General features: G+C 32.5%; 2 protein-coding genes and 1 pseudogene across 2 annotated transcripts; 2 read left to right on the top strand and 1 right to left on the bottom strand.

Moving 5' to 3' along the window:
• The first annotated feature begins 766 nt into the window (after nt 1–766).
• LOC111318165 (RNA-dependent RNA polymerase 1-like) lies at nt 767–10,435 on the top strand. The gene is made up of 5 exons (XM_022920850.2): nt 767–822; nt 2,098–2,666; nt 3,641–5,472; nt 6,794–6,944; nt 9,366–10,435. The coding sequence occupies exons 2-5, from the start codon at nt 2,154–2,156 to the stop codon at nt 10,200–10,202; spliced, it is 3,333 nt and encodes a 1,110-aa protein (XP_022776585.2). The 5' UTR covers nt 767–822; nt 2,098–2,153; the 3' UTR covers nt 10,203–10,435.
• Nucleotides 10,436–10,497: 62 nt separating this feature from the next.
• Nucleotides 10,498–15,243, bottom strand: LOC111317721 (loganic acid O-methyltransferase-like; annotated as a pseudogene).
• A 4,331-nt stretch (nt 15,244–19,574) lies between these two features.
• On the top strand, nt 19,575–24,982 carry LOC111317556 (putative RNA-dependent RNA polymerase 1). Its single transcript, XM_022919990.2, has 4 exons — nt 19,575–20,302; nt 21,588–23,431; nt 23,726–23,876; nt 24,019–24,982. The coding sequence occupies exons 1-4, from the start codon at nt 19,781–19,783 to the stop codon at nt 24,895–24,897; spliced, it is 3,396 nt and encodes a 1,131-aa protein (XP_022775725.1). The 5' UTR covers nt 19,575–19,780; the 3' UTR covers nt 24,898–24,982.
• Nucleotides 24,983–25,126: the final 144 nt, after the last annotated feature.

Genomic DNA, 25,126 nt, shown 5'->3' with positions numbered 1-25,126 from the left:
TTAATTATTTTAACAAAATGAATTGTTCGCAGCATAGCACAGGTGGTTCCTTAATAAATATATGTTTATGCTAATAATAAATATCCTTGAAATTGTATTATAATTAGATTATAAATAAAAAAATAATATATAAAATTATAGTTTCAATATCTTTTGTGAAATAGATATTCGAATTTATTAAAATGTAGGGCGTAACGAATTTTTAAACATATTTGATCTTTTTTATTTAGGTTTGTCCATAATAACATTTCAAAATTAATTAATTAAATAAATAAATCACAAATATAAAAAATTAATTAATATCGATTTGTTTACATCACTTAGAGATTAGGTATGAAATAAGATTGTGCACAGCGGATAAGCACCAACAACTCCTTGGCGAGCAAGTTTGGGAAAAGTGACCATCAAATTTCCGGTCCCACGAAATGGAGAAAACTTGAGCCTACTGTTGGATCGGCTACGCTATTTTATTTTCCCTGATTTTAACAAACCCTCTCGACACTGCCAGCCACGATCTCCACGAAAATCTCACGGGAACTAGTTATTGGAGTGGCGGACGCCCACTGGCTAATAGTATGTTAAAACGCGTCACCCGAATTGACTGCATGCAGCTGCGATGGAGGGAATCACGGCCTTTCCGTCCTTGTTCGCTTATGTTTTTGGTTCACTTTTTCTTCGTCTACGCGGTCCCTACCAGTACTGTAATTGATAAGAGAGTTGACGACCAAAGATGTAAATAAGGTGGATTCTTTCCTTTTCTTTTCTCGTTCAAGGGAGTGGGAGTGGAGTTATGCTTCTGATCTCATCTACTTCTTCTCTCTGGTACAGACTCTTCCTTTCCTCTTAGTAATGTTCGAAAATTGATTTTGTATGATCCCCAAATTTGGAGGTAGACATTCAGTTTGAAACAAAGGGAAAATTGTTTTCTTTTTCTTTTACTCTCATTTTTTTGAGCCTCACTTAGAAAAGTTTTAATCTTTTTCCTTCTTAGAAGCTGGTTGTATCATTTTCTATTCTGTTTCAAAACTGGTTGTTGGATTTTTTTTTCTTTTGCTTCTTTAATGTTTAAAGTTGCTATAAGGTATAAATATGTAGCGAATTGCAAAGGTATATTAGATTAAAATGATCCTAATCATATCTCGGTCTAATAATAGGTTTTGTGGCTACTCAATTTAATTTAATTTTTTAATTTTGACCCTCCAAAAATAGCTCTCAAACATGATTGAAAAAAAAGGGACCTTAAAAAATTTAAGGGTAGACAATCATAGGGAAAACTGTTGCCTTCAATTACATCATGTTTGCGCCGAAGGTCTTCAGTATCTCTCCATTTTCAAAAGCATCGACTTATCGCTATTGCATCATCATCATATAGATATAACTATATAATTGTAAAGCTTCATTTGCTAATAATTAGCATAGCAAACCCCTGCTTATTAATAATGATAAGCTTGAAAACATAAATGATAAGTTTGAAAACATAAATTAATCTAAATAACCCCACACCAATATATATATATATATATATATATATATGCTAATCTATACTAATTTATATCATGATCATTATACAATATTATATCTTTCTTAATTAATTTAAGGTTGTTAGTTATAATATATATAGTACTGATTTTAGAAAAATGCTGATGGTGGGCTGACTCTGCATAATGCAACAGTAATTTTATGTGAAAATATGTTCACATTTTATATTAAACTACCCATATATGGAAAGCAGCTTGCGTTTGAATATCATATATCTAGGTTTTATATATTATATGAAAGAAATTGGACAATCATTTTTCTGTTTTTTTTTTTTTTTTAATATGGTAAATTATTTAGTTAATTGTATTGTGTGGGCAGAAGGAATGACCCTCATCATACAGAGCATTCATGTAAAGTTCACCAGATATCTGTGCCATAAAATTCATCTTCAACTGGGGTAGCAGTTGCTACTTGCTACTAGTAAAAAAGCATATAATTTTTGTTGCTTCCTTCTTTTATTTTTTCTTTATGAAATCTTAACTTTTTCATTGCGAGGCTGCTTAATTGGTCCCCTATCTTGGTGCATTTCATGGTAATTATTTAAATATTGTTCTCCAGGTTTTGCAGTGACTTGTATGTTTTAAAGTGGTGAGAGCATAGAGTGAATTGAGTCCATGGGTAAGACAATTCAGGTTTCTGGATTTCTCTCAAATGTGTCTGCCGAAGAAGTAAAGGCGTTTTTGGAGGAATATACTGGAAAAGAAACTGTTTTTGCCCTTAAAATTAGGCAGCAAAAGAAGGGACGAAGAGCATACGCTATTGTGCAATTTACCAAAAGCATAGAAGCTGGCTTAATCATAAAGTTAGCTAACCAAGGACTATACCACAGGAGTTCGTATCTCAAGGCTCGAGAAATGGAGAATGATATTGTCCCAAAGCCCCGAACCTTTTTGCATACCATGGAAAATGTGAGAGTGCATTTTGGCTGTCAGGTCGCAAATGATAAATTTTATGTTCTCTGGAGCGCAGTTAATGTTACTGTGAATTTTGGGACCGGAATGCGGAAATTGCAATTTTTACTGTCACATCATCTGTTAGAATACAAGCTGGAGCTTTGCTATGAGAACATCTGGCAGATTGAGTTGCATCGTCCACGCAATCAAACCTCAAAGTATCTTTTGATTCAGGTTGCTTTATTAAATTTTTTTTACTATAAATTCATCATTAGTCTCTATAGTATTATCCTTGCTAACAAGAAATAAGAGATCAACGTAACATCATTCCATGTAACAGGTTGAATAATTTTAGTGTCCTCAACTGTGTATGTCACCTTTGTTTTGCTGATTTATATTCTACCACGAAATGATTTGAAGTGCCACCTAAATAATTGCCTGACAATGTTATTTCCTTGTAAATTGTATATAGTTTGTCATTACTGCTTGTCTAGGGGAATAGAAAATTTTCTTTGGTGGGTTTTATATCATCCCACAACTTCAAAATGATTATGGACCTGTGGGTATGTTAATGATTTTGTCTTATGCTTGCCCTGCTGTTTGAGAAATACAGTTTTGTCAAATCATTGCTACACACTGGTGACTTTGGAAAACTTGTGACAGCAATTCTAAGATCTTCTAGGATACCTTTAATATATGTAAACTATGGATTGATACGATCTCAAACAGATAATTTGTGAAACTCATATTCTCTGTTAATTAAGATTGTTCATAGAGGATTTTGTTAGGAGAATAGGCTGGAATGCTAATTTCTCTTACTCTAAGTAGAAAATACTACTTGTACTAAATATGAGCTACATGGCAATTGAGAACTTGCACAAATGAATATATGGTGGAAATCAATATATATGTGCTTGAGAAAAGGTACATATCAGCCTATATTGCACTTTTAAGTCTGGAACAGGCAGTTCAAAATGGTGATTTACAGATGAATTAAATATTGTATTCTTAAACTTGGCTTGTGCTAGGTCTTTGATGGACTAGTCAGAGCCAAACATTAGGAACTAACTTTTTCATTGTGAGAAATTTGAGCTATTTTATTGATACTGGAAAATGCCACTTGCTAAAGTTTTTATTCTCTTTGTAATGCTTAACTCTTATAAATGAAAATTGCTTATGATGCTTTGTGGTTTCCTTTTAATTTTTAGTTATTTGGGGCTCCACGGATATATGAGAAAGAAGTGCGCTCTTCTGGACTTGTGTTTGATGATCCCTTGTTTAACTACTTTTTGAATATACCTGATGATCAATGGGTAAGGACAACTGATTTCACTCAATCATGCTGTATCGGGCAGTCTTCTGTATTGTGTTTGGAGCTTCCGCACTACCTCAAACTTCCAAATTTTCGGGAGAACTTTGCTTACTACAAAGAAAATGAAGACAAATTGGTTTTGGAAAGTGGTTCTTCTTATTCCTGTAATCTTAGTCTAGTCCCAATTGTAGGCCCTTCACTGAGAGTTGAATTGCCATTTGAAATCTTGTTTAAGGTTAATTTGTTGGTACAAAATGGGTGCATCCCAGGACCAGTACTCGATGCTAGTTTTTATCGATTGGTGGACCCACATAGAATGGACAAAGTCTATATAGACCATGCATTGGAGAAACTCTATCATCTGAAAGAATGCTGCTATGAACCTTCACGGTGGCTCCTTGAGCAGTACAAAAATTACATCAGATCTAAGAAACACCCAGGATCACCTGTTATATCCTTAGATGATGGTTTGGTATATGTAAGAAGGGTTCAGATAACACCTTCTAGGGTGTACTTTTGTGGTCCTGAGATTAATGTTTCAAATCGTGTGCTACGCCATTTCCGTGATGATATTGACAATTTTCTTCGCATCACTTTTGACGATGAAGAGTTGGAAAAGATCCATTCAACAGATTTACTGGCGAGGGGTAGGAGAACTGAAATTTATGAAAGGATTCTTTCTACTCTTAAAAATGGCATAGTCATTGGTGATAAGAGATTTAAATTTCTTGCTTTTTCATCAAGTCAATTACGGGAAAATTCGGCCTGGATGTTTGCTTCAAGAAATGGGCTCACTGCAGCAGATATAAGGACATGGATGGGAAATTTTAGTAAAATAAGAAATGTGGCAAAATATGCTGCTAGACTGGGCCAGTCTTTCAGTTCATCAACCGAAACTCTTAGTGTTGCTCAAGATGAAATCGGCATTATTCCAGATGTAGAAACTATAAGTGGTGGAATTACATATGTCTTTTCTGATGGAATTGGAAAAATATCAGCTAAATTTGCGGAGAAGGTGGCCGCTAAATGTCGCTTGAATGGTCACACTCCATCTGCCTTTCAGATTCGCATTGGTGGATTCAAAGGTGTTGTGGCTGTTGATCCCACCTCGTCGAGGAAATTATCCCTCAGAAGGAGTATGTCGAAGTATGAATCAGAGAACACAAAACTTGATGTTTTGGCTTGGAGTAAGTATCAGCCTTGTTTTCTGAATCGCCAATTGATCACTCTGTTATCTACTCTTGGAGTTCCAGACCATGCTTTTGAGAAAAAACAAAGAGAAGCAGTGGGTCAACTCAATGCTATCCTAACAGATCCTCTAAAGGCACAGGAGGCTCTGGAGTTAATGTCTCCTGGAGAAAATACTAACATTCTCAAGGAAATGCTCTTGTGTGGTTATATGCCTGATGCTGAACCATTCCTTGAAATGATGTTGCAAACATTTCGAGCTTCAAAGTTACTGGAGCTGCGGACTAAAACCAGGATATTTGTTCAAAATGGAAGGTCTATGATGGGATGTCTAGACGAAACCAGAACATTGGATTATGGCCAAGTGTTTGTGCAGTTTTCAGGGTGTAGATCCGAGCGGCGTTTTATTGTTAAGGGTGAGGTAGTTGTTGCCAAAAACCCCTGCTTGCACCCAGGCGATGTGCGTGTCTTAAGGGCTGTAGACGTGCCTGATTTGTACCATATGGTAGATTGTGTTGTTTTTCCACAGAAAGGAGTCAGGTAAATTAAGGGCATACTCTACGTTTTGCAATACTGCGAGCAACGATGTTCTTTCTTCATAATAGTTTGCAAAAAATCTAAATCTAGATGAACTTGGTGTGTGGTGCAACTTAGCCTACTTTGGTCTGCATCACATTTTGGCTATATAAGTGCATGCATCTTACATTAATGTATGCATATCTGCATCACTGTCTAATGGGGAATATGGAGTGGGTGGTGGGAATACTAAGTATGGATGCAACAGCAGTTTAGTGTTTGGAGCATGCAATTGGTTATGTGCATTACCGTCTAATAGGGAATATGGAGTGGGTAGGTCGGAAGGCTAAGTATGAACCGTAGTTTAGTGTTAGGAGCATGAAATTGGTTGTGTTGTTGAAATTTTTATTTTATTTTATAAGCTTTCTGTTTATGCTCTCTCTAGCAAGCATTTTTTTTGCAATGACTTGCATGTGTTATTATTATATGCCACTGGCATGACTTTTATAATCAACATTGTCATTTTCATTACCACTGTAATTTCTCTCTTCCATTTCCAGAATCTGGTTGTTTTAATTGTGCAATTATTGTTAGTTTATTGTCATCATGGGTGTTTTTTTATGTGGCTATATATCACCTCATAAATTATGCTGGTTGTATTTAACCACTCTTTGTATAGGGTACTGTTTTTAGCTTTATTATTTGCCTTCAAGGGGACTCATCATTGATGGTTACATAGTAACATGCATGTTTCCCTTTCTTCTTGGTAGAACTAGTTGGCCATGTATTTTACATTTAGCTGTGCATCATGAACACTTGAAATGGTACAAGTACAATTGGCATAAATAGAATCTTTTTGTTGAAGTGCAGCTGGCCTGTGGGAAATATACCTTAAGGGAGCATCTGACAGTACGGGGGAAATTATATCTGCTTTTTCTGTGGTGCCTAACATTCTTTCTGAGCTTGATGCAACTTTATGAATGAGTGAGCATACATGACAGTATTCAAAATTTGGGGTAAAAAATATGAAACTATTTAGTATAGTTACAGCCTCTTCTCAGGGCTGGGAAATCTTGCAGGTGGTTGCACCTGACTCCATCTAGTTCAAGGATTTAGTTATAGTAGCATACATTTTTGTTCAGGAGGTTATTCCTGAGTCACAGATTTGCCATACTTGTATTCTTTTGTATTATATGGGTTAAATTCTGTCCTATTTATGAATGTTATCTCTATTTATGTGTATTATAATGTATTTACACTTAACAAGATGATAGGCTTGATTGTTTTCTTTAGAAGTTTCACCATGCAGAGTGATTTACTGACCCAAATTGAATTAAATTCTTAGACCTCATCCAAATGAGTGTTCTGGAAGTGATCTGGATGGTGATATCTACTTTGTCTCTTGGGACCCTGAATTGATTCCATATAAGCAAATCAAACCCATGGATTATTCACCAGCTCCAACTACAACATTGGATCATGAAGTTACAATTGAGGTATTATTCTTTTAGGTTTTCAGGCATTCCGTTATTATTCTGCTTAACTGTATCTAATTGTTCTTATTATCCTATTCTCTTACAGTTTGTTTATGCTGAAATGCATGAATTTTGCTACTTTCTCTGTCTTTCTCCAGCATTTTTCTTTTTTTGGTTTAAGGATATGACTGATATGACATTCTTCAAAATTCTTTAATTCATGCTGCCAATCATTTAATGATCTATGTGGCACCAGTATAATAGCTATTGATAATTGCTCAATGTTGCATGTGGAACCTGCACCTTATTCTGGGAGTCGTTTTTTTGACATGATTTTTCTTAGGTTACGTTGTATAAATCCTCTTATAATATGTGCATAAAAGTTTATTCGAAGTTGCTTAGTGAAAGTAAAATCTCTTTAGAAACTTATTGGAATCTGAGATAACAAATTGTGAGTGACTTTGGGGTTCGAAGGCTCCAACCGAGAGAGACTTGGTGTGCAAATTCGTGAACCTAATTATTTCTGAATAAAATCAAATGTATGATAATTCTGATTTTAGTAATCTGACAGGATAGTTAAACAATAGTGTTATTTAAGGTATTTTAGATGAGCACCAATGCATTATTTTTATAATTTTCATTTCATCCACATTTTAGGAGGTGAGAAACTGCCTAGACTACTAGAGTACTAGAGACAGGAAACAGGAGAAAAAAGAGACTACTAGAGACAACTAGAATAGATTGAAAACTAAATACCAACCAAAACAAATTAAAAAAAAAAAAAGATGTTAAGATTTGGTATCTTTCTTTGGCATTAAGATGGAATATAGCCCTTTTGCTGCTAATTCTGTGGCTTCTTTACTGGACTCTTTCATAGCTTTGTTTAGTCAGTCTACCAAAGAGTAACTGGCTGGTTGTCTACCTGAGAGATTTTGATTCCATTAACTGTTATTTGATAGGGTAAAAGAATTCAATGTTAAAAATTATGTGCTAAAATTTTAATATTGAATTTGCTTTGTAGAATTTGTTTGGGTATTCTATTGATTAAGTATTATAATTGAACTGTTTACGAAATCTCTACTGTTTATAAGTTTTTAACTTTACAATTCTTTTTCCTACTATATAGAAGTACCGGCATATGCTTTTATACTGTGTTGTAATCCATTCTTTATGGTTTCTTCTCTTTTTGAATTGATATCTATTTTCTTTGGTTGGGTTGTTTTATAATTAATTTAGATTATTGATTCTGATATTTAATGTTAGAAAACAAATTAATAACAATAAGAAAGCGTACCTAGTGCTTCTGTCTCTCACATTTGATAAGAGTGAAAAAGATGGTATAGAAGGAAATTTAATTAGAATTTAGGGTGTAAGGTAGTCAAATAATAATTTTTTATAACCAATTATATTAGATTTTATATTGCGTTCAACATTAAGTCGGTCCTTAGTTCCCTTAAGTGGTATTTAAATGAGCAATGAAACATATTCTGGATACAAAACCACTTTAATTGTTTCTCTAAAATATTTTGTTGCTCCTTTTAAACACTACTTAAACATAATATTTTAAGTGAAATAACATTGCTCATTTTCAACCAAATTGGTTAAAAATTCTAACTTTTAACACTTTATCTAGCTACGAGACAATACCTTAAAAAGCACTAATAATTGAAGAGAGAGAGGGATGAAAAGTTGCTTCTATGTTACCCACCTTTTCTTTCTTTTGGAGAAAAAAAGGGTTTGGGGGGAGTGGGAGGTTGGGTTACCATTGCAATTGGGATGATAAAAAGAGCACAGGCATGCATATTCTTTTGCTATTTTTTTGGTACTTAAAAAATTTAGAGTGAGGGGAGGCTTATCCATTCTAAGGTCAAAGCAGACCACAGATCTCATGGAGGACTTAAGTTGGATTTACAGATCGCCCATTAAGGGCAATCTTACAAGCGGAGTATTTCAACCTTACCGACTCAAAAACTCTCGTTGGCATGTTCTTTTGCTATCTAACAGTGCTTGTCCTGTATTTCTTTTATCCTCTTGCAGCCAAGGCCTTTATATGCTATTCTTTTCTCTTCTTCTAAATCCCTTTTCTTTCCTTTGCATTTCTTCAGTCCAAATTCCCCTGCACTACCACCTTTTCGGAGAAAACTAAAGTAGAATTAAGAGCAAATTTCCATGAGCGGAGATAGGTTAATTTTAGCAAATAGTTATATAACTAGTATATCTACATGCTTGTGGCAACATTCTTAATTCTAAATTGTATTTTGTGAATGCAACGTTTTGATTCTTTCCTATCCTTGAAGGGCAACAGATTGTGATATTGCTTCTTTCGATGTGCAAGACTCTGAATTAATGAATTTAATGTTCCCCTGAAATTTCTTTCTCACACTAAGGATGAGAATAATTTCTTCTCTATTCAAGATGTATGATGTTCACTTCTGGGTGCAGGAAGTTGAAGAGTATTTCACGAACTACATAGTCAATGACAGTTTAGGAATCATTGCAAATGCTCATACTGTTTTTGCTGATAGACAACCTAACAAAGCAATGAGCAGAGAGTGTATTGAACTTGCAAAGCTGTTTTCAGTTGCAGTTGACTTTCCGAAAACTGGTGTACCAGCTGAAATACCACAAGAACTGAGAGTCAAAGAATTTCCAGATTTCATGGAGAAGCCTGACAAACCAACGTATCAATCACACAACATTATTGGAAAGCTTTTCCGTGAGGTGAAAGACCTTGCTCCCAATGAATGCTCTATCAAGTCCTTCAATAGGGAAAAATTGGAGAGGTTTTATGATTCTGACATGGAAGTTGATGGCTATGAGAACTATGTTGATGATGCTTTCTACCATAAAAGTAACTATGATTACAAATTGGGGAATTTGATGGATTATTATGGGATCAAAACTGAGGCTGAAATACTCAGCGGGGGTATCATGAAGATGTCAAGATCCTTCACAAAGAAAAGAGATGCGGAAGCAATTGGTATGGCTGTTAGATCCTTGAGAAAGGAAGCTAGGTCATGGTTTAAGGAAAAGGGAAGTGGGTTAGATTCTGAAACAGATGATGCGGACGCAAAGGCCTCTGCCTGGTACCACGTCACATATCATCCAAGTTATTGGGGTCAGTATAATGAGGGAATGAACAGGGATCATTTTCTGAGCTTTCCTTGGTGTGTTTATGACAAGCTGATCCACATCAAGAGAAAGAAGGCGACTATTAGAAGAGCATTGCATTTGTCATCTCTAGAATATCAGTTTGAACGTGGATTGCATTTGCTTTGAGGTGATTTGCTGTATGTTACCCTTTGTCTGAAGCACATAAAGATGGTAGCTAATAGTTCCCTAATAACTTAAGTGTGTGTGTGTGTGTGTGTGTGTCTGTGTTCATACCAGTCATATTTAATTTGGTATTGGTAGCTACTGTATGCTAACTATTGTAAATACCCAGTGCTTGAGGACTGAGAAAGAACATTGTATGATATGCTATTAATTATGTATGTTGGTTTAATTTTTGAGATTGTACGGCTAATTCAGGCCCCCATAATTTTTGGAGCTGTTTAATGCCGTGCACCGGCTTATGGAAAGAGCCATTGTGCATGATATTTTAGAATTATGATGCTAAACCTAAAGATTTCTGATGAGTCCCTCTTGGATTTTCTGTATAAACTTTCATTGCGGAAGCAAGGTTGCTGATGTTTGGGCTGACGTAAAAGCAAATGGCTAGTCATGACTTTTCCTAGAATATTTATTTTTTCTACATGTTGGCTGTTCACTTTTTCTTAGAATGTAAACATGAGATAATAGTGGCTAACCATAGGCAAGTTATTTTTTGCTGCCATCAGGAACTTACATTTCTTACAATTGAACTTGATTGAAAAATAGAACCTCTGTACTTTTGGATCTCAGATCATTGCAGATCAAACACACTTTATATTTTCTTTCAGAAGCGATCAATTTTCGGATGATTCGAGGAATAGGTGGGTTAATATCATCAGCTCTAAGTCAATGAATTCTTTTTTTTTTCCCCCGTTTTATCTTGTATAAGCATATGCGTCTAAATGTACTCAAACTCAAAATATCATAACATAATAATGGTAATAGATTTTTTTTTTTTTTTGGAAACAATAGTAATAGAATTGCTTTGGATTATGGGTCTTTTCCAATGGTAAAACAATGGTTGTGCTGGGGGCAAAATCAAGGCTCAATTCATGGTCTTTCTTAGAATATGAATATGAATTATTTTGTTAGCAATAGTCAAGTGTCCTTAACTTTCATAACAAGACGATCGAATAAGTCATCTACAATATCATTTTCAAAATGTTTGCTGATGATCGATTCCAAGCCAGCTTTTAAATGCATCACACATGCTCTTACATCAACTTTGGGGTCAGCCTTGGTTCGAATATTTGTTAACTCAATCTCTCAATGCTAAAGCATCTATTTTTCTCCACCAGCTCTGTAATCTCCATGGCAGAGGCAGCATAAACAGGTAATTAAGTTGAATGAATCCACTTGATCTTCACTTAATAATCCCTACAGCATGCATTGATGTTGTATATTTCAGTCTAATCAACAGAATTGAAATCAATAATTGGATTTTACAGCATTTTCAGTAAAGGTTACATCTAGCTGTTGAGTTACCTCTTTTGCCATATTGTTCAAGCAGGATTCCAGGAAATCAAACATTAAATCAGCTGGAAGATTAGAGTATGGCATCCCATTCGGGCAACCTAGTGTGATCAATAACATCATCCATCCAGATACAAGTTCTTTACCCCGAGCATCCAAAAAGCCTTCCATGTCCTTAGTAAATTGGGCTGCATAAGCATCAACTACTGCATCAGCATCAACTACTGCATCAGAGGCATTGGTATATAATGTCTTCTCTCTTTGTTCGAGGCAGGGGATTTTTTGTCTGGCAACTCTTCTGGCGCTCTACTTAGCCAATGCAATGCATAGGAGGATTTCACAAAATGTCAAAAGGACTGGGGAAATAATCTTTTATAGAAAGACCCCGGGACACCGGCTGCATGGTATTGCCTATCCTTTGGCATGGAGGTAAAAAGGTTATTGAATGATGGGATTTTTGAAAGTAGAAAACAAATTTCATGATCAATACAAAATAAATCACACAAAAGAGAAAATATTTAACGTATTTGAACTTAATTACCTACATTCACGGATGAAAGAAAAAATTTATTATAAATGTAGATATTACAAAGAACACAAAACATTTTAAACAAATACTAATCTCGAATCCTGAAGCAATTCTAATTTCCATGCTCCTTAGTATGTAACTTATGGAATATTCTTTATCCCATGCAACTAGTATTTTCTTAAACAAACTCTTTTTCACATCCTTACGACATATCTTTCATATATATCCTTATAACTTAATATTAATCTTGAATCTTGAAACAATCATAATTTTTATACTCCCTAGTGTATAACTTATGGAATATCTTTTATCTTAGTTGGTATTCTTTCAAACAAACTCTTTTTCATATCCTTACAACATATCTCTCATGCAGAGATCTCATAATTATCTCTCATAATTCTAAATATTAACTCTTACTCTATATTTGTAAAACTATATTACTTGATCCTTAAAAATTTTTATTTATGAAGAACTCTTACTAATTAAGAATATTTATTATTAAATAAACTTAATTATAACGTAATTTTTAATTAATAAAATTTTACTGAAATTCAAATTGATTCTAATTAGAATTTGAGTTAATATCTAACAAATCTTTATCTTGATACAAATTCTACAACATTAATTTTTAAGACATTCCGACTACATATGGTTGAATCAATGCTAATTGCACCTAATTCATATAAATAGTCAATATTCATGTGCAATCAAATCAAGTTCACCCGGTTGACTCTGCTTGCAACTATCGTCTTGTTGCAACATCTTCTCTTGCATATCTCTGATATGATGAATACAATTTACAACAACAAAATCCCTTTTCACAATTAATGTAAGATAACTTCAACAATCTCCCTCTTCACACATCGGACTATAGGGGAAAACTTCTATGTCCGGCTCATGAGGAGGCTTTGATATCACTTATTTGGATTTTTTTAAGTAGAAACAAATTTTACAATGAGATCCATATGAAATAAATTACATGCAATATGTAATATTTAACTTCATTCAGCCCAATTATCTACATTCACGGATGAGAAAAAAAATTCATTATAAACATAAAAATTATAAATAGTACAAAATATCATAAACAAATCCTAATCTCAAGCCCCTAAAATAATCCTAATTTTTATGCTTTTTAGTGTATAACCTATGGAATATTATTTATCCCATGCAACTAGTGTTTTTCCAATTAAACTTTTTTTCACATTCTTACAAATCTATCTCTCATATAGAGATCACATAATTTTCTTTAATAATTCTAAAAGTTAATACTAATTTACTCTATATTTATAAAACTCCATTACTTGATCACTAAAATTTTTTATTTATTAATAACTCTTATCCATTGAGAATATTTATCATTAAATAAACTTAATTATTAAGTAATTCTTTAACTAATAAAATTTTATTAGAATTCAAGCTGATTTCTAATTAAAATTTGAGTCAATTGAAATCATAGGATTCTTGATCATTAAAGAACGCTTGAAATTCAAGAATTTTTAAAGTAAGGCCTTGGGATTGGTACTTGTGTTGCACAGCTTCCTGTATATTTTGCGAAGCAGTGAAGGTTTTTGGTCCAACTGAACACCCGAAATCAGCAAGACGAAATAAGTTTGAACAAGAAAAGTTATTTATATCAAGCTTCTCCTCAATTACCTCACTAACTATTCCCTTTACAACATTTATACTTGTCTTCTGCAATATGTAATTGTATGGTTAAAATTTAGGGAGTATTTTGATGAGCATCAACCACAATAGATTATAAGCATTCTAGAAAATGAAAAATTATCTGATAATAGGAGTTCTTGGTGTAGCTGTACGTGCCATTTCGCCCATTCATTGGATAGGATTCTGACCTTGTGATTGTCTAATAATTAGTCAGAAAATAAAAACTATTTTCCTGATCTGCAAGTTATAGTATATATTGGGGACATGAACCTCTATCACATATATATATATATATATATATTTATTGCTATTTTTCTTTGAACTTTCATTAAAATTTTCTGTCAATGAAAACCTTTTAATCATATCAATTTTTTAGCAGAGTATAGCCCCTAATCTCACATTAAAAAAATGTGAAGATGTATAAGTAAAGATTAATACTCTTATTTGTAACATTCTTTTTGAAATAAAATTGTAAAATTTTGAGGTTAAAACCAATAATATGTGGTAAGTTGAATGCAAGCTTTTGCACAAAGATTATGCACTAACCACTTAACAAAATGTTTGGATTACATTTTTTATGTTTAAGATTGCCAAAATTTGAATATGGAATTAAGGATAAGGTATAAGATAAAATTTTCAATTTTTTTAGGGCTATTGATCTATATATGATTAAAATTTTGATTGATAGGTTAAGGCTTTTTTAAGAATTTGGTTTTGCAATATTTGTTTGATGCTGCATTTGGGTTTTATTAGATTAGATGCATGATGTTTTAAAGTTGCACAAGTTATGAATAGTTGAAAATGTGTTGTTTTGGATACATTCCCTCATATCAAAGTCTTAGCAACCTATTGTAGATTGAGTTTTTTTAGTCCGTAAAAGGACAGTATAAAGCAAAGTAATATAGAAACATGAATGAAGGGATTGTTTGAATTAAGATGAATAAGTTACTAGGTGGGAAATGAAAAATTAGAGCTTTAATTATTATGATATAATGATTTTGGGCGTTTGATTTATGGTGGATTAATTTTAACTGATTTTTTCATGAGGTAATGAGAAAGAAAACTATATGTTTTGAATCTTTAAGGTAGGTTATCTATTGTTCATTGTTTAGAGCTTTTTCCAGTTTCACTGCGTAAGTTATTATTTTGCTTCATCAAGCAACTTTAAACATCTGATGCTCGCCTGACAATGTATGCTTCAAACACTGATTCTGTTCATGGCATGCTGCAGGTGACCCGTATGGTGGTTAGTACATATCAGGCAGTTAGCGGTGCTGGTGCTGCTGCTATGCATGAGCTTTAGCTATAAACCCGTGAGGTTATTTGAATAATTTTTTCTCTTTTTTATTTTGTTGTTTAATTGTTATATGAAAGTTTGACTAATTTTTTCTTCTAAATTGATTCCTTGCTGCATTTTCTTTTAGGTTCTGGAAGGGAAACCGCCAACTTGTAATATTTTTAGGCAACAAGTATGTATACTTGTTTTACAGTATCCATAATTTTGTGTATATCGTTTCATCTCACCTGGTTTCTTATAATTTTCTCTAATTTCTTTTATAATTTTTGCAGTATGCTTTTAATTTGTTCTCACATAATGCCCCTCTTCTTGAGAATGGATCTAAGGAAGAGGAAATGAAAATGGTAAAGGAGACGAGGAAAATCTGGGTAAGCAGTTAAAGTGTTCTGTCATATAAAATCAGCCAGTATGTCCTTTTTCCTTCGAATTTTCCACTAATAAGGAAACCATTTAATAGAAGAAAGTTTTGTCTTCCATGGTTGTCTGTCCCATTTTCTCAGAATGACATGAATGTTAAAGTCACTGCCACATGCATACGAGTTCTGTGATGCGTGCGCATGCTGAGAGTGTGAATCTTCAGTTTGAGACGCCCCTTGATAAGGTAACTTTTATAATATTGTGAATCTACAAATTTATCTTCAATATATGGAACAAAAGTGATAAAAAAAAGTTACAAACATTTGATTTGCCTTTGACTGACATTATAGCTAATCTGGTGCATTTACATGCATTGCATTCATCTTTTAAGTTTTTAATCTCTTTTTCAACTTTTTTTAGGTGATGGAATTTTGGGATTCTTCTCATTCTACTTGTAGTTATGAGTATTTTTATTTCTTGGGACAGAAGTTGTAAAGGGTGGGTTAGATTTAAAGTTGAATTTTGTTCAACTTTTATGAATAGAACAAGGAAAATTAGAAATGGAAGAGACGTCTTGCATTCTTACTTTCAAGACACATTGTTCGGGACAACTATTGTCAAATATGTTACATGTAGCATATAAAATTGTTTAGTACTAATAAAGCAGTGAAGGACCCCAATTTATATCATCCATAATCATAGTGGTCTATATTGGAAAAACTGGAGCAGACTGCAAAAGAAATGAGGGCATCAGTATTTCAAAATAGAAAACCAAAATCCGAAATTTTCAGTTTCTAAAATAGTGTTAACAAATTTCTGGCGAAGTCCATGTTAATTTACCTAAATCTTATTTCATGCTATCTTAAGAGAAATTGTAAAGATCCTTTATTGCTATTGATCTTATTGAGATCGATAGAGTGCACTCACTAACATATTGAGTCATATACATTACTTTGTGTTACTTTTTATTCCTTGATATCTTCTTCAAATTGCAATCATTCATTGAGTCTCAAATATTATATAGATAAACAATATGATGCTTTTCCAATTGGATTCTTAGAACATGTTAGCTTAAATTTGATAAAAGAACACAATTATATCAAATGCTATATTGTCTTTAAACATAATTGATATTTTATTCAAAAGGATCATGTGCCAAAAAGATCAGAATGATAAGCTAAAGCTACTAATAGGCTTCGCTGAATCTCTTCCTTTGCAGAAAAGTCTTCTGGTTCTCTGTTTCTGGCCCAAAAACATCTTATCTCTTGATAAACATGGCTTTGGTTTTATTTTCAATGCTTTTATTTGGTAAATTTTTTATTGATCAGGAAATTTTGAAAAGTGCTCCTGGGGTAGTAGTTATTGATGATTGGACTTAGGGTTGATAATCCAACTTGCTTTTGATAGATTTCGATCCGATTTGATCTCATAAGATTGATTTTTTTTTTTTAAATCGAGTTTCGAATCGGATCGGACAAAGTTAATAAAAAATCAAGGTTGGATCAAGTTTCGGTTTTAGACAAATTCAATCTGATATCATATAAAAATTATTTTTTAATTATTTATATTTAAAAAATAATATTTTATTAATTTTAGATCAGATTAAATTGAATACGATTTATATAATATCGAGTCAGGTCAGATTCGGATAAAAAAAATTAAAATAAATTCAAGTCAAGTCAAGTTCGAATTTGATGAATATAAAATCGGATGAGATTCGAGACAAACAAAATGCAGTCCCAACCCGACCTATTGTCAATGTTAATCGGGCTTCTAATCACTTCCCTACACCATTGGAGGTAACAAAATGATGTTGCAGTAGGCAGAATTCGCCGGTATCAAGAAGGAAATCATGGGTAAAATTCCGCTTTCCCTACATTTTTATTTGTCCTGAAATTTCAAAATAGGTTGGACATCTTTGTCTGTGGTGACCAAGTACGCAAGGGAGCTGCACTTATGCTGTTCAGATTGCGGAGTTGCTGTTATGATCATGCTGGGATAAATTCATTTAAGGTAATTAGATTTGAACTCGTTGGTGTAGTTTATTTAATTTGATCTTGAAATACGGATATTTATTTGAACTAATATTCCCTCTTGGAGGGCAATTTTGTTTTAACAATCTTGTAATATTAATCCTACTTTGGAGACATCAGATTGCTTTATACTCCATTAGTGAACTTAGAACTTCATTCATAGCTATATACTAAATATACGTAGTTTGTGCCAGTCTTTTTAATGAAGTGAAAATCTTTCACTCCTATACGTTCTCTTCAATTTGTTATTTATGAATATATTTATCTTTACGAATGTCTTTGAATTATGAAATATTCAATGTAATCATAATTTTAAAATTTTTAATATAATATATGAATTATAAATTTATTAATTAATGTATTATTCATTTTTAACATTATTAGTTTCAAATGATTATTTGTGACAGAAAATTATTTGAGTATCATATTAATTAACAGATTTACAGTTTAAATATTACATTATATATTTTTACAATTTAAATATCACATTAAATATTTTATAATAATTTAAGGGTAATTTGTAATATTAACTTTTGTGAATATGTCAATAAAAAATCTATAAGTTACTTGTATTTAAGTTAAAGAATATTTTGAATTTGATTTATTTATTATCAAGTTTGCTCAAATTTGAATAATTCAGATCGTCAAGCAAAGCTAAATTCCCAGTCCTTGGATACTTGATTCAAAGGAAAAAAAAAAAAAGGGAAGAAACTCAAGATTCCACCAAAGTAGGATTCTATGAAAGTATTCAAAGCAAGTTTAAAATTCCATCAAATCATTCCCTTTGGACAAAATGGATATGCCTTGGTTCCCCAATTTTCCCCCCTGAGAAGGAAAGAATCCCGTTTTGGGGAGGAAACCAGATGTCGTATATGTTCTTTTTCTTTAATTAACTTTCTTGGTAAAATAAGGTATTACTTTAACCCTCGCCAAGGATAAAGAATCATCTAATTTTAATAAATTTAATTGTTAATATTTTTAATATGAATTTATATTTGATACATAAATTTTATATATTATTAATGAACTATATAATATCCCTATATTAATAAATACAAATAAATTTTTATAAGTTTTTAAAATAAATATACATAAATTTGATTTTTTAAAAAAAATTTTTTTTTGGTTAACGTTATGATTAATTTGCTGTATATAAAATTTATAGGCAAATAATATATTAAATATAAAAAATCGAGTTTCATGAACTATGTTATTGTGTCTAAAATATTTTAAACAAATTTAAACTATTTACCATAAAATTCTTCTTGACTAAGCAATTTAAACTACAAAAATTTACGTTTAGACTATTTTGGCTGGGAATCGAATAGGATATCGAAACGTGTCAATCTCAAATAAGTCATACCTTTGAGTGGCAGAACCCTGATGTCACCTCGCCTGACGTCAGCAAAAATACCAAAACAATCATGCAAGGCAAAAGCATAGAATCTTAGAGCTTAACTTCTTTTCATTTATAAATCTTCTTGGCGCCACAATTGCATATCGGTGTCTTTCTGATTTAGTTTTTCTTACATCTCTTCTTTTTATTTTTTCATATCTCTTTATTTTTTGGTGAGTTTTTATTTCTTTTAATTTTTTTATATCTCTTTTGTTTTATTTTTATATTATTTCAAATTTTGACAAATTTTTATTCATTAATTTTTTTTGTTGTTTTTTTTGTTTCGTTCTCGTGTCTTTGTAAATTTTGGTGAATTTTTTTTCACTGCTTTGATTTTTCTCCTTTCTCTTCTGTCTCTTTGTGATATCTCTCTTCAAAATCAGGTGAGTTTTTCTCTTTTAATTTTCTTGGTTCATGTCTTTTTTCTCAATTCCTTCTTCTTTTGTTATTTTTCTTTGATTTTCATTGAATTTTCATTAAAGTTTTCTTTAAATGAAAATTTTTTTATCATATCAATTTTTTAGCAGAGTATAACTTTCAATCTTATGTTAAAAAGCTGAAGATATAATATGAGATATATAAGTAAAAATTAAAATTTATATTTATAAATTATGTTTTATAGGATAAAATTATAAAAAAATAAATCTTGTAAGTTAGATATAAGTCTTCACACAAAGATTTATACACTAATCACTTAATAAAATGTTTGAATGATGTCATTATATTTTTTTTATATTTAAAATTATTAAAATTTAAAATTTAATATTATAGCAACAGACCGTTACGTAACTTTTTATTATTGTTCAGTCACATTAACCTATTACTCTAATTGTAAAGCTGAACGAGGCTTTAAAACCTTATTTGTTAACAGCAGGGTTTCTTTTTTTTGTTTTTGTTGGTTTTGGTGTTAGTTTGTGAAATTGCAGTTAAATTTACTAATCGGAGAGGGAAATGAGCAAGACAATTAAGCTCCATGGGTTTGCTTCTGCTGTTAGTGTAGAAGAAGTGACGGGATTTCTGGAGGAATATACAGGAAAAGGAAGTGTTGCGGCTGTAAGAGTTGGGATATCCAGCAGAGAAGGCGCAAGAGCCCATGCCAGAGTTCAATTCAAAACAAATGAAGATGCTGAAAGGATCTTATTCTGGACCGCTAATCAAGATCTTTGGCATAACGACTCATATTTAAGAGCCTGGGCATTACCACGTGACATTATCCCACAACCAAAGTTGTTCAGTCTTCAAAGCATAGATGATTTGATGTTGCACTTTGGTTGTCAGGTTTCGGAACGGAAGTTTTCTGTTCTTTGGAAACAGGCTCATGTCTCCTTCAAGTTTGGTTCGCAATTGGACAAATTATACTTTTTTCTGTCGTATAACTCTATGGACTACAAGCTCGAACTGGTCAATGACAATGTTTGTCAGATTGTGTTACATTATCCCCCTGATCAAACTAAGAAATGCCTGCTCATTCAGGTATGTTTGAAATTGGATTGTGTTACATTCTCCTCTTTTTTAATTATATCTTCTTTAATTTAGGTAAATCTTCAGCATTAGATTACGTGAATGAAGTAGATGTAGTTTTCAGATGAAAACAAAATCCAAGAAACCAAAGTTACCTTTTGTAACTGTACTCCCTTATTAATAATATATATATATATATATATTTATGTTTATATATAAGCAATGAACTCTAAAACTGCAAATCTAACCTGCAAATAGTAAAATATATACATAGTTGATAATTTATTAAATTAATTATTGTCTTCTATTAATGATTTTCTTGTTAAATTAAAATATTGATTAATTTTTATTTATTTCTTCATTATTGTTGAAGTCTTTATTAAAGTAATTAACTTTTTAAATTAATAATATCTTATTAAATTAATTACTGAATAATTTTGAATTATCTGTTTTCTAAAATTAATTAAACTTCCTTTAATTAATAATTTTCCTGTTAAATTAAATATTTACTTATTTTTTTAATTAAAGTAAATTATCTTAAGCATGAGAAGTGAAAATATAAATTAATATTAATTACGGGTTAAAAGAGAATATTGAATAATTTGTATTTATTTTCATATTAATATTGAGGTCCTTAGTAGTTCAAGTAAACTTTTCTTAATTTATAATTTTTAATAAATTAAATATTTACTAACTTTTATCTATTTGTATTTCTTTATTAACCTTGAACTCTATATTAAAATAATTGGTTCATAATATAAAATTTAAATTTTGATACACCAAAAACTAAAGTTTTTATTCCATGGAATAATTAAAAAGTTTAAATAATATTGATAGATTTCTCAAACTCTATTAAAACGTCTTTTACCGATTTAACCTAAATTATTTGGGCAAACATGAATGATTTATTAAAGTTATATTAGTTTTAATTATTTCATATAATAATTATCACTATACATTATACTTTACGTTTAAAAGTTATTTAAGTGTTATTTTGATTGTATTGAAAGAGTAAATTTTCTATTATTTTAATAAAAAAATTATTTTTCATCAAAAAAATTATTTCAAATAATGATATTTATGTATTATATCATCCACGTGTAACATAAGTCTAAGATAAACTAGTATTTATAAAAAGAGTAAAAAAAATTAGACCACCACTATGATATATTTATATATATATATATATATATATATATGTAGGTATGTATGTATTTTGTGCTTATAAATTTGTGCCACAATATCATGGGAGATTATTGACTTTATTTTGCCCCTTCAATCTTATTTACATGTATAGTTACTTGGGGCCCCTCGGATCTATCACTACGAGAAAGATGAATCTGCTGTCAGCTCTTCTAATGAAGTTATAACTGATGATGACCAGTGGATTAGAGAAATTGATTTTACCCCGGGCCATTGCATTGGTCAATCTTTTGCTTTGTATTTGGAGCTTCCTCGAGCAGTGCATCTCCCAAGATTTGATGAGATGTTCTACTATAAGAAAGTTCAATGCAATTTCAAGCTGGAGAATGGTTCTACTTATTCTTCTAACCCGGATTTGGTTCCTATGGTAAGTCCACCCCCAGGTTTTGACTTGCCTTATGGTGTCTTGTTTAAAGTAAATTCCTTGGTCCAGCACGGTTGTCTGCCTGCGCCAATTCTTGATGCCACTTTCTTTGAGTTGGTTGATCCGCGTAAAATAGGTATTTCCTTCATAGAACATGCATTAGAGAGAATGTATAGCTTCAAAGAATGTTGCTACGAACCTGTGAAGTGGCTAGATGAGCAGTACAAGAAATACCGGGCGTCGGAAAACACTATAAGACCTCCCATTCTTCCCTTTGGTGATGGATTGGTGGCTGTGAGAAGGATTCAAGTTACCCCATCTAAGGTTTATTTCTGTGGTCCGGAGTTGAATCTCTCTAATCGTGTGCTGCGGAATTACATTCGAGATATCGATAATTTTATTCGTGTTTCTTTTGTTGATGAGGAACTGGGAAAGATACATTCCACAGATTTGTCTTCAAGCACATCTGTTAGTGATGGAAAGCATACTACACTTTATCAAAGGATATTATCAACTCTTAGAAATGGCATAGTTATTGGTGACAAGAAATTCGAATTTCTTGCTTGTTCAACAAGTCAGTTACGAGAAAACTCCATTTGGATGTTTGCTTCGAAACCTGGGCTTACTGCAGTTGATATCAGAGAGAAAATGGGTGATTTTCATGTCATAAGGAATGTGGCCAAATATGCTGCCCGATTAGGGCAGTCTTTCAGCTCATCTAGGGAAACTTTGCAAGTGAGCATGAATGAAATTAAGGTCATAGATGACATTGAAATTGAAAGTGGTGAGAACAAGTATAATTTCTCTGATGGCATTGGAAAAATCTCTGCTAAACATGCCGAGGCAGTGGCTAGGAAATGCGGCTTGAGAACTACTCCATCTGCGTTCCAAATTCGGTATGGTGGTTACAAAGGAGTTGTTGCTGTCGATCCATCATCTTCGGTGAAGTTATCATTAAGAAAGAGTATGCAGAAGTTTGATGCCGATAGTACAAGTCTAGATGTTTTGTCATGGAGCAAGTATCACCCTTGTTATCTTAATCGCCAAATAATCCTCCTTCTTTCTACTCTTGGGGTTAAAGATCATGTTTTCGAAGAGAAGCAGAAAGAGGTTTTAGCTCAATTGGATGCAATTTTGATAGATCCAGAAAGGGCAAGGGAAGCAATGGAGTGGTTATCTGCTGGAGAATTTACCAATGTTTTAAGAGAAATGCTTTTGTGTGGTTATAGCCCTAATTCAGAACCTTTTCTGTCAATGATGCTACAAACAATTCGTTGGTCAAAATTGACAGATTTGAGGACCAGAACAAGAATTTTCATTCAGAAGGGAAGATCTATGATGGGATGTCTAGATGAAACTGGGACATTAGAATATGGTCAAGTGTTTGTACAGTACTCTGTCTATAAGCCGAAGCAATATTCTAATGATCAGAATTACCATGTTGTTGAGGGGAAGGTAGCTGTTGCCAAAAACCCTTGTTTACACCCTGGAGACCTACGGGTTCTGAAGGCTGTGGATGCTGTGGTTTTGCATCACATGGTGGACTGCATTGTTTTCCCGCAAAGAGGACAAAGGTATGACTATCCAATATTCATATGCTTTTATTGAATTTTTTGAAGTATGAAACTTCTCTGGTGTAAAATATAGTTCATATATGGTTTTTTTTATTTTAAGTTTTTCTTGAAGACTTCATAAGTTCAATACCTTTCTCGTTTTCGTTTTTCTCGCTAAAAAAATTTTCTATCCAGTGAAAGTTCAGAAATACTTATTCTATAGTATGCAAATGAAATTAAAAATTGATTATACTAAGAGTGTTGTACTTTCATCTCTATGGCTATTAATCCTTGCAAGATTACATGATGAAACAGACCTCATCCAAATGAATGTTCTGGTAGTGATCTGGATGGAGATATGTACTTTGTCAGTTGGGATGAAGATCTCATTCCTCCCTGCCAAGTTCCTCCCATGGATTATGGTGCTGCACCAAGTTCCCCTTTGGATCATGATGTCACTATAGAGGTGTGTGTGTGTGCATATATATATATATATATATTAATATTACTCGAATCATATAGTAAAATTTGAAGATTAGAAATATGTCCTACATTTTATTTGCAAATTCAAGAAACATTTGATGGTTCCTTTCTACTTAAATGTACAGGAGGTAGCAGAGTATTTTACCAACTACATACTCAATGACAGCTTGGGAATCATTTCTAATGCCCACACTGTTTTTGCTGATAAGGAGCCTCTTAAAGCAATGAGTGTTCCTTGCCTTCAGCTTGCCCGTCTATCATCCATTGCTGTTGACTTCCCAAAAACTGGTATTCCAGCCAAAATTCCCCATCGTCTGCGTGTTCGTGAATATCCAGATTTCATGGAAAAGCCTGAAAGAGTCACCTATGAATCACAAAGTGTGATTGGAAAGCTTTATCGGGAGGTTAAAATGATCCCAACAGGGGTGAGTGCTGGTGTTAGACATTTCACCAAGGAAGTAGCTGAGCAAACCTATGACTCTGACTTGGAAGTTGAGGGCTTTCTGGATTATGTCAATGATGCTTTAGATCACAAAAGTGTGTATGACAATAAACTTGCTAACCTGATGCGTTACTATGGGGTCAAAACTGAGGCTGAAATGATAAGTGGATGCGTCACGAAAATGTCGAAATCTTTCGACCGAAGAAGGGACTTTGAAACGGTAGTTTGGGCAGTGAAGTCATTGAGGAAAGAAGCCAAGGGCTGGTTCAATGCGAAAAAAAGTGATGAGTTGAGTTCTAAATTTCAGAATGTATTTGCAAAAGCTTCAGCTTGGTACCATGTGACATACCATCCCAACTTCTGGGGTCGCTACAACGAAGGAATTGTTCAAGAGCATTTCATTAGCTTTCCATGGTGTGTTTATGACAAGCTTCTCCAAATCAAGAACGAGAAAAGAAGTGAAAGATCTTCACATTTCTCACCACTGGAACGTAAATCCAATCATAATGAGTTGAATTTTGATCAGAAATCTAGTTCATCGAGCCTTTGTTCTTTTATGTGAATCAACTCTTAATTTGTTACCCTGACAATAATCTAAAGTACATAAATACATGTTTATGTTAATCATGTCCTTGAAATTGTATTATATTTAGATTATAAATAAATAGTAATATATAAAAAATAGTTTCAATTTCTTTTGTGAAATTAATACATGAATTTATTAAAATGTAGGATGTAATCAATTTGTAAATATATATGATCTTTGTTTATTTATATTTGTTTAGAATAAC

This window comes from Durio zibethinus, chromosome 2 (genome assembly GCF_047325235.1).
Source record: "Durio zibethinus cultivar Kanyao isolate XHJ-2024 chromosome 2, ASM4732523v1, whole genome shotgun sequence".
Classification (NCBI taxonomy): Eukaryota; Viridiplantae; Streptophyta; class Magnoliopsida; order Malvales; family Malvaceae; genus Durio; species Durio zibethinus.
The sequence above is the reverse complement of the archived record's forward strand: the minus strand, read 5'-3'. Positions and strand labels throughout refer to the sequence as shown.

Coding starts and splice junctions, on each gene's coding strand:
- LOC111318165 (XM_022920850.2), top strand. CDS start 2,154: ATGGGTAAGACAATTCAGGTTTCTGGATTTCTCTCAAATGTGTCTGCC. Junction 5,473..6,793: donor TTTCCACAGAAAGGAGTCAG/GTAAATTAAGGG, acceptor TTAAATTCTTAG/ACCTCATCCAAATGAGTGTT. Junction 6,945..9,365: donor ATCATGAAGTTACAATTGAG/GTATTATTCTTT, acceptor TTCTGGGTGCAG/GAAGTTGAAGAGTATTTCAC.
- LOC111317556 (XM_022919990.2), top strand. CDS start 19,781: ATGAGCAAGACAATTAAGCTCCATGGGTTTGCTTCTGCTGTTAGTGTA. Junction 20,303..21,587: donor AGAAATGCCTGCTCATTCAG/GTATGTTTGAAA, acceptor TTACATGTATAG/TTACTTGGGGCCCCTCGGAT. Junction 23,877..24,018: donor ATCATGATGTCACTATAGAG/GTGTGTGTGTGT, acceptor TTAAATGTACAG/GAGGTAGCAGAGTATTTTAC.